The sequence below is a fragment of the Carassius gibelio genome, chromosome A19 (assembly GCF_023724105.1).
Source record: "Carassius gibelio isolate Cgi1373 ecotype wild population from Czech Republic chromosome A19, carGib1.2-hapl.c, whole genome shotgun sequence".
NCBI lineage: Eukaryota > Metazoa > Chordata > Actinopteri > Cypriniformes > Cyprinidae > Carassius > Carassius gibelio.
The window spans coordinates 19,590,602-19,604,269 of record NC_068389.1 but is presented as its reverse complement, the minus strand read 5'-3'; the positions used below and the strand labels follow the sequence as shown (position 1 = coordinate 19,604,269).

The 13,668-nt window shown below is 36.0% G+C and overlaps 2 protein-coding genes and 1 non-coding gene across 3 annotated transcripts; 1 reads left to right on the top strand and 2 right to left on the bottom strand.

Annotated features, from left to right (window-relative positions):
• Window positions 1-2,343: 2,343 nt before the first annotated feature.
• On the bottom strand, window positions 2,344-2,415 carry trnap-agg (transfer RNA proline (anticodon AGG)). Its single transcript has one exon. It is a non-coding gene; the product is annotated as a tRNA-Pro (tRNA).
• Window positions 2,416-2,878: 463 nt separating this feature from the next.
• LOC127935650 (60S ribosomal protein L14-like) lies at window positions 2,879-5,433 on the top strand. The gene is made up of 6 exons (XM_052533732.1): window positions 2,879-2,950; window positions 4,108-4,209; window positions 4,357-4,451; window positions 4,937-5,036; window positions 5,178-5,231; window positions 5,336-5,433. The coding sequence occupies exons 1-6, from the start codon at window positions 2,948-2,950 to the stop codon at window positions 5,399-5,401; spliced, it is 420 nt and encodes a 139-aa protein (XP_052389692.1). The 5' UTR covers window positions 2,879-2,947; the 3' UTR covers window positions 5,402-5,433.
• An 811-nt stretch (window positions 5,434-6,244) lies between these two features.
• On the bottom strand, window positions 6,245-12,181 carry LOC127935649 (shugoshin 1). Its single transcript, XM_052533731.1, has 9 exons — window positions 11,734-12,181; window positions 11,161-11,360; window positions 10,899-10,954; window positions 10,469-10,530; window positions 9,518-10,375; window positions 9,320-9,448; window positions 7,066-7,230; window positions 6,636-6,801; window positions 6,245-6,522 (listed from the first exon to the last, which is right to left on the bottom strand). Exons 1-9 carry the CDS (start codon window positions 11,879-11,881, stop codon window positions 6,387-6,389), a joined length of 1,920 nt encoding a protein of 639 aa, XP_052389691.1. The 5' UTR covers window positions 11,882-12,181; the 3' UTR covers window positions 6,245-6,386.
• Between the last annotated feature and the right edge of the window lie 1,487 nt (window positions 12,182-13,668).

The following is a 13,668-nucleotide window of genomic DNA, read 5'->3' as shown; positions in this document are numbered from 1 at the left end:
TCTAACAACATAAGATTAGTACTGGACTTGCTGGATTATTCCGATTTAATACATTCTGATGGTCTCATACTTTTTCTCGACTTTCATAAAGCCTTTGACTCCATAGAACACAAATTTCTTTTTCGTACTCTAGAATTATTTGGATTTGGCAAAGCATTTATGGAGACTGTATCCATGTTTTATAGGGGCATTAACAGCTCAGTAATTGTGAACTTTGACACTTCTAAGAGGTTTAATATATATCGTGGAGTCAGACAGGGCTGTCCAATCTCCCCATTTTTATTTCTTTTAGCCACAGAGTTACTCTGTCTAAGAATTAAACAAGATGAAAGTTTGAAAGGAATCTCAATTTTTGACAGAGAGTTCAAAATATCACAGCTAGCAGATGACACTACGCTGTTTTTGCAGGACAAATGTCAGTTACCAAAAGCTCTGGATTTGGTTGAACAATTCTCATGTGCTTCAGGTCTAAAACTTAATACTTCGAAATGTGAAATTATGACAATTCATGATATGGATGATATAGTCTTAGGAGGCATCCTAGTTAAAAAAAGTGTAAAATATTTAGGAATTCATATCAGTAGAAATGTAATCAGTAGACATCATTTAAATTTTTCTGATAAAATTATAAAAACGAAACAGATCTTTAATATCTGGCTTCAGAGAGATCTTACATTATATGGTAGAGTTCTTTTATCTAAAGTTGAAGGGCTCTCTCACTTTGTATATTCTGCTCTTTCTTTGTTTGTCAACGATAAAACTATAAAGGAAATTAATAAAATATTTTTGGATTTTATCTGGAAAAATAGACCGTACAAGTTAAAAAGAGATGTCCTTACTAACTCCAGAAGCGAAGGTGGCCTTGATTTTTTGGACTTTGCAGACACTGTAAACACCTTTAAAGTAAACTGGCTGAAAAGATGCCTTGCAAATCCAATGTCAATGTGGTTTTTTATCCCAAATAAGATATTTGACCAACTTGGTGGCCTATCTTTCTTACTGAAATGTAATTTTCTGCCTGGTAAGTTACCTATTTCCTTATCTAACTTCCACCATCAATGTCTTCTTTCCTGGAAATTGTGTTTTGTCCATGGACTCTCCCCCCATAAAGTTCTCCTTTGGAATAATGCTGATATAACGGTTAGAAATAAATCACTTTTTTTCCCTAGATGGTTTAATAATAACTTGAACTCTATTCTATCTGTGTTTGACAAGTCTGGTAATATTTTAACTTACAAACAATTTATGAATCTTCATAATTTTCCAGTCCCACCAAAGGAATATAATAATTTGATGAGAGCCATCCCAGTAGGTTTAACTCAGTTAATTTCAAGTCACCTTAAATTCAGTAAAGGCAACAGTGTTTATCCGGCTTTAAGTTTGGGGGGTATTGGTATATTAGATCGGAAATGCAATAACAGACATATCCGCAATATTTTTCAGACAAAAAGAAAGATTGTTCCAAGAGGGAAATTCTATTGGGGTTCCTTTTTAACAAATATAAATTGGAGAAAGGCCTGGCTCCTGCCAAGTAAATTTTGCATTTCTAATAAGGTAAAGGAGATCCATTATAAAATCCTTCATAAAATTTACCCCGTTAATCTGTCAATCTCAAAATATTCTAATGTCGATGAATCATGCTCGTTTTGTGGTTTTGTGGAGGAAACAGCTGCCCATTTGTTTTTTGATTGCGGTGTTACCAACAAATTATGGGGTGACATAAGCACCTACATTTCTAACCTTACAAATGTGTCCCACACTTTTATCCTCAAAGATGTTATCTTTTATTATGAAAATCCAAAGCTATTATCTGTTGAATATGTTGTTAATTTTCTTATATTGAATGCAACATTTTTCATTCATAAACAGAAATGGCTTAAGTCTCCTTTGTCTTTCCCCCTTTTTCTTATGGAATTGGACTCTCTTGTTTCATCTCTTAGACTTACAGAGAACAAAAAGAGTAGCAAGTTTTTGATGTATTTTGACAACTTTTCCAAAAGAATGTAAGTTTATTTTTGCACTTTTATGTATCAATAATACTATAATTTTATATGCAAATCCAGAATGTCTATTTTATTTTATGTTTGCTTCTAATTGGAGTGTATTTATATCTCGCTTCCCTGTGTTTTTGTATATTTGTACAACTTTTTTTCTTGCAATAAATAAAAAAAAAAAAAAAAAAAAAAAGTAAGAAATAGCTACTCATTCAGGGTTTATCTATTTTATTGAGAACATAATTTTTTTTTATCATTCAATAAATTAACAACGTAATGTTAATAAATTATTATTTAATATTGCCATTGTTGTGACACCCATAAACATTTGAAGCATCTGAAAAATGAAGGGCTCGTCCGGGATTTGAACCCGGGACCTCTCGCACCCTAAGCGAGAATCATACCCCTAGACCAACGAGCCTCATATCTAAATTTCTGGAACTGTTTTTTTTCAGTACAAACCTGCCACGTTTAAAGTAGAATCTATATTTACGTGTATCTGTGAGACTCTGAGTGTGCCTTGTGCTTGTCACTGCCACCAAGCGGTCACACACTAAACTGCGACAATTGGAAGCTTTACTACCAGCTCTAGCTATGACCAGTACAAAGCACAAAACAAACTGCGCTGATATAGTGCATTATTAACAAGAACACGATATTTTCCAAAAGAATAAGCCTATATATGTTTACTCGTATAATTTCTTCGTAACCATATTATAAATAATGCAATTCAATTTCGATTTTTTTAACAGTTCGAATAAAACTACTTAAACAATTTGGACCATTCATAGATTACATTCATAATGCACATTCTTAGATAAACTTAAAAAAATAAAAATAAACTACTACCCCCACCCGTTTCTAGACGCCGCGCATGCGCAGTACTCAAACGGGAAGGCTCTTCATTCCAGAGCGGAAGTGCTTTAATTCTTTTCCTACCACGGTCTGCCATCATGGTGAGTGAGCTCACTTGCGCGGAGTGTAAAATCAAGCAAATCTGCTGTTTTTTTTATACATCACAGACCAAGGGAACATCGGAAACGTATTTTAATAACACAATGAGCCCACACATTATATGACCGTTGTATAAGTGAACCTTTTAGCGCTATCGGTGAGAAAATGAGCTTCAGACATGTCTCGAAACAACGTGGTGGAGAGGTTTAGGCCGGAGTTACCTCAGAATTAGACCTATCAGATTGTTAAAGTGTGTTTCATATGTAATTACCACTAAATTATGTTAAAATTACGAAAAACCCGAATATGAATGAGTTTTAAAACTGGAATGCCCTGCAGCGTTCGGTCTCATTCTTCTGAAGGCATGTGTGATCATTTAGCAGGACAGATGTAACTGGATATAAAGTTAGAGACTTCTGGAAAGGGAGAAACTGGCTAAAATATACTTAAAGTCAGATATGTGCTCGGGAAACATATAATTCGATTTGCCCAAAGGAATGCCAGTCGTTACCTCTGCTGAAATGAAAATGCATCAGTGTTGTTTTAATGATGCAGAGAAGCTTATTCGAGCTTTTATTTCTTGCCGTCTTGACTATTGTAATGACTTTTCTTCTTTCAATCATCGTAATATATCGCGCTTACAATTAGTGCAGAATGATGTACTTAGATTATTGACACAAAGTTTGTCACGATATTGTTTTGGCTTCTTTGCGTTGTCTACCTGTTTCTTTTACTGACATATAAAGCTTTAAACGGCCTGGCACCTTTGTATTTAGCTGAGCTTCTGAGACCGAATGAAACTGGGAGATAATGAATTGCTGGCAGTTCCAAGAACTAACTTTTAAGTATAAAATAAAAAGGCGATGTGACATGTGAAGTGAGGGCTCCAAAACTATAAAAAGTAAATGAATATTAGATCATCTGAATGTGTGTCTGTTTTTAAATGTTACTTGAAAACATACCTGTATAGATGTGCTTTTAATATTTCATGATGTTTTCGTGCATTTTTTGGGTTTGATCTTTTTTTGCTTTATCATATATTATGTATAGCTCTTTATAAATGTTTCTTTTATGATTGTGTTTTTATATTTATATGTTTTTAAAAGTGCTGTATAAATAAGATGTTGCTTGCTTACTCTTTTTGTATTTTGATTTTCAGGTGTTTAAGCGCTTTGTTGAGATCGGCCGCGTTGCCTTCATTGCTTTCGGTCCTCACGAGGGCAAACTGGTGGCAATTGTAGATGTCATTGACCAAAACAGGGTGAGTTTTGAATACTGCTATACTTTATAATGTGAAACATACAATCTTCAGTTCACATTAAAAAGCTTCACGAAAGCACGTCATGGTTAAATCACTCATGGCAGATTTGTAGAGTGGTAACTTGAGGTTGTTTTCTATTCTCTGTAGGCACTGGTAGATGGCCCATGCACTGGAGTGAAGAGACAGGCGATGCCTTTCAAGTGCTTGCAGCTCACTGACTACGTCATCAAAGTACCTCACAGGTGAGCTGAAGCGTTTATTTCATGTTTTATGAGTACATGTATTCTGCTGGTCTCATTGTAGTAGTATTTGATTATCAGTGGTTCTTGTGTATCGCAAAATGTTGCTCTGATGTCAAATGCCAACTTGATTTCTTGTTTTCTCTAAACTGTGAGCTAACATTTTACACCAATTCTTTAGTTAAAGTAAATAAAGTATTTTAAATGCACCGTCTTTGGTTTTTGTTACGTTTTCCACTTGGAGGTGCCTTTTGGCATAAAGTCTCTTTAAATATATTTGTGCTTCTATATTTGTTTAAAAAAAAAAGATCTGATGCCTTCAGGTCACTTTAATGCCTCTGCATTCAACAATCTGTTCGCTAGATGAATCCACATTTTAATTATTTTTTTTAATGAAATATTTCTGTCACTTGTGGTGGTATATTTGGCCTGAGCCCTTGGTAATTTGTGCCTATTTCATCCATCACCTCTGTTTTGGTGTGCTTCAGTGCCCGACAGAAGTACGTGAGGCGAGCCTGGGAAAAGGCAGAGGTCAACAAGAAGTGGGAAGAAAGCAGCTGGGCCAAGAAAATTGAGGCCAGAAAGAAGGTATGTTATAGAGCCGGTTGAGATCTCTTCCACTCATGCATAGTTGTTAATTGGTTAAAGATTGTTTGTGTTGTGAATAATAATTTTAATTTTCTTAATAAAAATATATTTTTCCTTACCATGCTACTTTTCTTTTAACAGAGGGCCTCAATGTCTGACTTTGATCGCTTCAAGGTGATGAAGGCCAAGAAAATGGTATGTTTTGTTGGACTGTAGTGCAAAAATAATTTGTGGTGTGTATGATTCTGCAATGTCAAAAAAATATTACATATCACCTGTTTTTTTCTTTCTCTCTGCAGAGGAACAAGATCATCAAGCATGAGATGAAGAAGCTGCAGAAAGCTGCATCACAAAAGAAAGCATAAACTATCTTAAATAAATGCGTTTGACTTGTAAACTCGTAAATGTGTGTTGTTTTGTCCATTGACTTATGGATGAATTTGAAGCTGCTTCGGTGCTGGTGGGAAAAAGGGAACATTTGTGTACACACGTTTTAGCTAAGACGTGTTATAGCACTTGTACGTCATTGCTCTTTTGTTGATTTTGATTGCTTTCATTTTCCTCTTTTGAAAGTCGCTTTGGATAAAAGCATCTTCTAAATGTAAATGTTATTGTTCATATCAACTTTTTTTTTACTGTTCCAGTCTAGGTTAAATTATTTTCATAATTCATAGATTCAATACAACTATTAACTGTTAATACATTAAGATTTCTTAATGTTAACCAGTTCTACTTTATTGTAAAGCATTGCTAAAACAATAATGTAGTTCATAAGACCAGCATTTTTATAGCATTCAAGCTAATGTCAGCTATATACTTCCATCGTAAAAGTTTCATTCTTTTTATCCTGACTGTATTAATCAAAATTGTAACTTCAACTTCAGCATCATGTAAAGCATCTGTACACATGAGAAACAGTTTCGGCTGTTTTACTTTGTTGGTGCCATGTATCTTAAACAGACATGACTGCAATCAGCTGTTTAGTTGCTATATTTTATATATAGTCTTTCACCTTCTTTAAAATGATCATACTTTATTAACTCACAGAATGGCCTTGACACTTTCACACAATTTAATTAAATTAAACTCTTTATTTTCTGAAAAGAAAACTAATCTCTTAAAATGCTTCCAGTTGTAAGTTTAATAAAAATGATTTATTTTTAGTGTGTGTGGTAATGTGCTCCTAGTTGTAAATGAAAAAAAAAACCTTCTGACTGTTAAAAGGCAAACTTTATTAATATTTACAATTAATGAGATTTAAAATCACTTATGTAACGGTTAAAAATAATACAAAGGTTCACGCTGGGCAGAAATCATGCTACAAAAGCCTAATAAGGTCACATCAGTTATTCAGCGACATCCCACAAAAGACTCATTATATAATTCCATCTTTTTAAGTGAACTTCGGCGGGAAGTGGGTTTCTGTTTGAAGATGGGGGAACGTAGGAAACGAGTGTCTGTAAATTTGTCTCCACGTCGAAGTTTCCTAAAAAATAAACAGTGTATGGAAACAAAGATAATGCCATAAGCTTGAAAAACATAATATCAGAAAGAAGAATACCAGGCTCTTCAAACTATTTAAAGTTTCAAAGAACTTACGTGTTGATGGAGGGCTCCTTGTAGTTGACCGTACTCGTACAGCGGCGCTTACGAGAGGAGCTTTGAGGGCTGTTTTGAGCAGACATGGGCTTCTGATAGGCTGCGGGGGAGAGATTTGTCACATCACTCAAACCCAAGCCGAAAAAGGAGCGAACAACCAGCCCACCTGCAAAAACACAAGTGCATGTGTGTGACATTCATTTTCCTTCTACCACTCCTGGAAAAAGGGACCTCAAGAAATGTGACCCCAAGAAATGTGACGCTGGTGGAGTGAATACACATATGATACACACACATGCAGTGAGAAACGAGATTGATACAAGAGCTCCTCCAGCACATTTCGGTGGTAATGTGCCCAGATCAACAGATGTAACCAATCTAAAGTCAAATAGAAAGACAAGCAACAAGAACAAAGTGTAAAGGATTTTACCTTTTCTTCTGCCTCTATTCACCAAAGCCATTTCATTTTCCTGGTTGGGTGAGTTACTAAAGCGCTTTGGAAATTCAAATATTGGGCAGTCAATCATCATAAACTCTGCCTCTCCACCAGGAGTAATCGGGATCAGAGACTCCACTGAAACAGCAGAAGGTGGCGCTGTGGGAATACATTAGCATTGTTAAAACATAGTTTTAGTAGATTTAATAAAGATACATTTAAGACTTTATAAGAACAAGTAAAGAAAAAAAAAATTAAGAAATATTTCCATTTTTGAAAGGGTGTTTATAAAGATAAATGTAAGACAAAATAAAGAGAATTTAGGGAATACCTTGAATGGACTACAATCGGTCAATATTAGGGATGCAATGATTCACTTGACTCATGATTCGATTTTCTTACAACTTTTTTAACCAAATGAGATTGAAGACATAATCCAGTAAATGAAAAGGTGTTGTTTAATTAGGCTATTGGTGCTATATAAAACATCTGAACGAAACAGTAGACGAGTTGAAAGATGAAGATTAACTTATAAACAACAATGATACAGTGTTTCTTGGGTTACTGCTGTAAACAAACCAGAACTGTGCTTATAAACACTACTTTAATATGCATTGTTCAGAGGCAAGATGAAAAGAAAATACCACGTAAACATTTCTAAAGAAAGATAGTCAGTTCCCCTCAAAGAAACATTCATATAAACTCCTACTCCAATTGTATCGCGATTTGTTTGGCATCTCAACCGATTTTAAAATCGTCACTTATTTTAATTGATTTTTAACCGGCTTGCGGTTAATCGTTACATCCCTAGCCAATATGGTCTCTAAATGTAAAAATATTGTATTAGCAATGCTTCAACATTTGAAAATGCAATTTCCAACAGATCTCTCTTTCATTCATTTTGCAAAAAACTTTTACTCTGCCTTCTGATTATACTGAAATATTTTTTCTTCATCAGTATTTTTGTCTTGTTTTCAATAGGAATTCAATTGTCTACAGATTTTAAAATAGAGTTAGGGATGAAATGATTAACCGCCAGTTAAGAATCTATTCAAATATGTGACGATTCAAATGTTCTAAATTCAAAGTTTAGATGGTATTTTGTATTTTCATCTTGCCTTTGTATAATGCATATTAAAGTTCATTAAGTGCAGGGTTGCTTTGCTCACAGCAGAAACCAAGTAAAAGGCTTTAAGTGCCACCTGCTGGCAGAGAATGAATCTGCATTTCATTTAGCTCTGCCTGTTTCATGCAGATATTTTTATATGCATATTCTGACAAAACTGAAGCCAAACCATTCTGTTTTTGCTTCAAATTTCAAAATTAAAATAAAAAATTGCATGCATAAATACTGAGGAATATTAGAGGTGGGCATAGATTATTTTTTTTAATCTAGATTAATCTCAATCTTGAAATTAATCTAGATTAATCTAGGTTAAAATGGCTCATTCGAATTCTGCCGACGGCATTCAGAATATGTGTGTTACCCAAATAAAATTGACAAACAGTAAGTCTTTGAGAAGGGGTTTATCAAGCTAGGTGGTGCATTAGAAATGTACATCTCCTGTTTCCAAAATGCATCACAAACTGCTTGAAAAAACTGTAAACTAATTCCACATTGCACAAGGTGCAAACAACCATACGTCTGTTTCACACATACTCCGTCTGCAGTGAGTATGCATTGCATATTTTTTTACACATCCATGTTAACCAGTTGCGTTCCAGGAGCATTGTGTCTGCAGCAGTGCAGCGATCGGTTACATACCGAGTAGCGAACTGCAAACGCTTCCTGTGTGAAAGCACATCGAGTCCGTGCTGCACCACATACATGATGCACACGGACTGCATACGCACTGCAGATGAAGTATGTGTGAAACAGGCGTGAGCAGGGCCGTAGCTGGGGTCAGCGGGGACCCGGTAAAGGTTGTACCAGTAGGCCCTGTTTGAAATGTTTTTATTTGTATGTTCATTTATTTTTATTTATTTGTGCTATTTACACAATGTTTAAGTTTTTTTTCAAGTTTTAACGGCGATTTATCGGCCGATAAGAGTCTCGCGTTAACGCCGATAACGGCCCACCACGTCTCGCGTTAACGCCGATAACGGCCCACCACTAAAATGTATATATATATATATATATATATATATATATACAACCACACACCATTAGATACCATTTACAATTAAAAATGTAAAAAAGAGAAGACAAAAAAAAGAAAAAGAAATGAGTGTTTCCACACAAAGTTACCTAGGCAGATCTCTTGGCTTGGGTCTGATTGGCAAGGATTTTCAGGAGGAACACAAACTGGTGAAGATGGGAGCAGAAGACCATTGCTGAGGTGCAGGTCAATTTCCTTAGTTTCAGGCATATTTTTTTCTGTAGAATATTAAATGGATTAAAAATGTAATATTTTCAACTATTTAAAAAAAATCTTTGTATACTTACCTCTATGCTGTATTTCAACATTGTCCTGCTTTTGGGAAGTATTTTCTTTTCCTCTGTTTTCTCTGGCCGATTGTACAGACCGCCTTTTAGAGCGCGCCCGTCTGGGTGCTGGACTACGAGCTCTTTTGGATCTCCTCTTTGGTACATAAGGGGAATCATCTGCATCCTGTTCATTTTCTGAAAGGCTGTTGTTGGTCTCCATCTCAACAGGACTGGGCAAGACTTTGTCCTCTTTATCCGGAGCATCAGGTGATGGTTTCTCCACAACTTTGGTTCCTGCCCTGAAAGGCGTTAGATGGACGGCCTCTTCACAGTCAAAATCAAAGGTGTCATTGCCACCCAATGAGGAGTTAAGGCGATCAGCAGGTGGAAGTGCCACTCTTGCATGACTCTGACATCGGTCCCGGCTCTTGGAGCGAGCACGGGGTTTGGGGTTTTCCCATGGTTTCTTCAATGGGGCTCGGTCTGGTTTGCGCCCCCGCTCTGGTTTGGGGCGGGGAGCGGCTTGGGTAGGTTTCTTCTTTGGTTGTCTAGTAGTCCGCTGGGGGGGCTCAGGCGTCGAGTGCTGAACAGCTGGGAGATCAAAAATCTCTAGGTTCAACTCACAGTTCGGCCCTGTTTTTTGACCAGCTGACTCCTCTTCATTGCACACCTCCTCCAATGGTGTGTTTAGCCCCACCTCTTGTCTGTTATCAATAGTCTCTTCTCTTCTCACATCCATCATGTCACATTTCTTGACAGTGCCAGAGTCAAAACGTGAGCTTTGTCGCCTCTCAATCTCAGAGTGTCTCTTTCGCCTTGTTCCTACTGTGGGGGGCAATGAAACCAGTCTGTCACTGCGGCAACCCGAAGCAGCCTCTGCAAACAAAGCAGTAAAGAATAATAGTAAAAACATATAGACTGTTTATAGTATTCAGCATTTAAGGGTGATAACTACATACTGTCCAGTACCTGCAGTAAAAGGCGGTTCTGCTGAGTGATGATCATGGATAGTCTCAACCACAAGTACTGGTCTGAGCCACAAATGACATTAACAATATTATCATCAGTATTCATAACTAATTTTCAACAGATAGTAAGAAATGTTCTTTGAACAACATATTAGACTGACTCTGAAGACTGGAGTAATGGCTTCTCAGAATACAGCTTCACCATCACAGGAATAAATTACAATTTATAATATATTAGAATACAAAATTACAGAATACGATTATTTTAAACTGTACTAAAATTTCACAATATTGCTGTTTTTTTTTATCAATAAATCAAGGCTTGGTGAGCATAACAGATTTCTTTTAAAAACATTAAACAAATGTTACTGACCCCAAATGTTATAGTAATTTTTATTAAAAGCTTTAGAGCTACAGATTTGCTTGCTCACTTGGGACTGATGGGCTGCAGTGAACTTGGTGGACTTGTCTCAACAGGAGAAGAAACCTACAAAAACAAGCATGAAAATGAAAACAACTGAGCCTTGAATACATTGAATAACTATACACACTTTATACACATCAGTCTATATGCCCATTCAAAGAAAAATCTGTACATGGATGAAAAATCCCACCCTGCATTTCTTCATCCCATGTCTCAATCCATGAAAACTTTACATATCAGCACAATGACACCTTGTGTACACCTCTCACCTGGGCACTTTCAGCAGCTCCCCGATCCTTAATCGTCCTCTTCAGCATCAGCAAGTGAAAGATGAGTGCTTGCCTTTCTTTCTTGAGCTGAAGGATGATCCCCTGCGCTTGCCGTACCTTCTCCCTTTCTGTCTGCAGGGCAACTGCAAGAGCTTTGTTATTTACCTGGACGCTCTTCAGCACAAATGGCTTCACTGTAGCTGTGGAAGGATGGAAAAATGAAACAATGTTGAGATTTACAGTACCTTCATTCTCTTCCAAACCTTTATGACCTTCTGTGCAACACAAAAGGAGATGTTAAGGTTAATGGAAATCAAAAATGTTATTAAAATGAATGGGGACTGAGGCTGTCAGTCCTTATGATTCCAATTTGTCTGTCACAGAAGCAAACCAGTCATATTGGTTTGGAACAACGCGAGGGTGCGTAAATGTCACTATTTACTACTAACGGTATCATTAAAGACAAACGGGAAGTTATAAACACAAAGACAAATAAAAATGTTAAAGACACAACTATAGCAATATATGGGCCACTGGAATGCGACGCAAAGCCAGACTCTCGTTTAATCGTACCTGTGTTTTTGTTGTTCAGCTTTGACAGGCCGCGGCTGGCAGCTAAAGCGTTGGAGAGACGTTTGTTTCTCTTTTCCTTCATTTTGTCCTTGATGTCGTCCAGACTCTGCTGGAAGGACTTCTTCTGCACCACCCGTTCCCGAACCATGACTGGGATGCGCAGTATCAGTCACACATCCACAACGTCCAGTGTAAAGTCTATCAGCTGATTAAGGGTTAACGTTTTTCTCCATACTACGCCGAGCTTCACCAAAACACAGCGTACGTCTTACCTACTTATTTACAACTATCATAAGATGAACCAGCAGCTATTTCAGGTCAGACAAGGGGTATGTGGTGTATTTTGTGTGAGTTGCTTCTCTGGCGTATCTTCCGTCGGGAACGTTGATGTTCGAAATCATGCGCTGCGAATTCTGATTGGAGGAACAAACGAAGATTTACGTCACTTCCGCGAGTAGTTCAGACAACATCCTGTAAATTTCATCGGCAGGCAGTCGACTTCTTAAAATTGCACATCTACAATTTTAACACTCGAAATGAATAATTTGCTCAACTGATAAAACTTTATTTATAAATGTATGGAAATAATAGATTAGAAAGGAAATTGGAAATTTTTAATTATGAGTGGAAAATACAATGTAGGCTACACAAACAAAAAATCAAAACAAAATCATACTGTTTAAAACTAAACAAATATTATGAGACTGAAAATGAATGAGCGGACAAACAAACAAATAAATAGATAAACAAAACAAAAATAAAAAACGAATGTATGGAATACTTGAAACCTTTTCTTTGAAAATTTAGTTAATTGTTTTCTGTTTATGTCTGAATACTTTTTATGTATATGCAAATGTTCTCGTTCTACATAAAAGTCTACTTTCTACTGTTCTAAATAAAGTCTACTTCTTAATAAGTTATATGGATATGCAAAAATATGCTATTAGTGTATTTATTTATGTAAATTTTTTAAATATAACATTTATATATAGGCCTGAGGGAAGCAGCACATTTTATCTCCTTAATTATACTCCTTTATTTATTTGTAATTATTTATATATAAATTGAACAAGTTAAGATTTGTAAAATGTTGTTCATTTAATATTCTGAATTAACATTTCTCATGGCTTTGTAAGTGAATAAGAAGAGTCTCATGATCATTAGTTCCTCGTTCAATTATTTACAAACATGTGACTTGCCAATAAATACACTTACAGTATGGAAAGGCTGAACTGCTGTCAAACTTCCTTGCTAAACAAATTATAATTTATCCATAATGAGAAGTACTTGACCCCTTTTCAGACATCACACCAACATGCTTTAGTCTCTGACACTGTGATACAACAAATTGAAACAATTATTTACTCCTCATTTGTTGTATCGTAACCTGAACCCTTTCCCTCTAATCTAAATAGAAAATTTATGGAAGTGAATCTGCAAAAACAGCTTCTGCAATTCTACAGTATCACATGACCATCCACATGTACACAACCTTCTGAATGATTTGCAAAAAAAAAAAAAAAAATTTGTTCAGATCCAAACAGTATATGTTTCAATGACACACCCCATGGCAGTGTGACGACATGAATGTTTAATGAGAATTTGAAATTGCGTTTGTTTATATGCAAACCTTTTTGCTAGTTGCAAAACATTTCCTCAAATTGGGGATTCATTTAGAATAATAACTGTAAGAATAAAAAGTATTCCAGAAGGGAACATTTAATTGTGAGGATGATTTGTGAACAAATTCTTTGTCAGTGCAACAGATCAGCACTAAAAACAAAACAACAACAACAAAAAACTTTTACATCAGGGCATGGGTTGTGAAACCTGAGGAAAAAGTAGTTACGTAGACAGTAAAAACAGGCAAATATCCATAAACACAATGACTAACTATATTAGACACTCAGAAACAACATGCTGGAAAAGGGGAGG

Coding starts and splice junctions, on each gene's coding strand:
- LOC127935650 (XM_052533732.1), top strand. Junction 4,210..4,356: donor ATGTCATTGACCAAAACAGG/GTGAGTTTTGAA, acceptor TATTCTCTGTAG/GCACTGGTAGATGGCCCATG. Junction 5,037..5,177: donor AAATTGAGGCCAGAAAGAAG/GTATGTTATAGA, acceptor TTCTTTTAACAG/AGGGCCTCAATGTCTGACTT.
- LOC127935649 (XM_052533731.1), bottom strand. CDS start 11,881: ATGGTTCGGGAACGGGTGGTGCAGAAGAAGTCCTTCCAGCAGAGTCTG. Junction 10,376..10,468: donor AGAACCGCCTTTTACTGCAG/GTACTGGACAGT, acceptor CTTTGTTTGCAG/AGGCTGCTTCGGGTTGCCGC. Junction 6,523..6,635: donor AAGGAGCCCTCCATCAACAC/GTAAGTTCTTTG, acceptor TTTATTTTTTAG/GAAACTTCGACGTGGAGACA.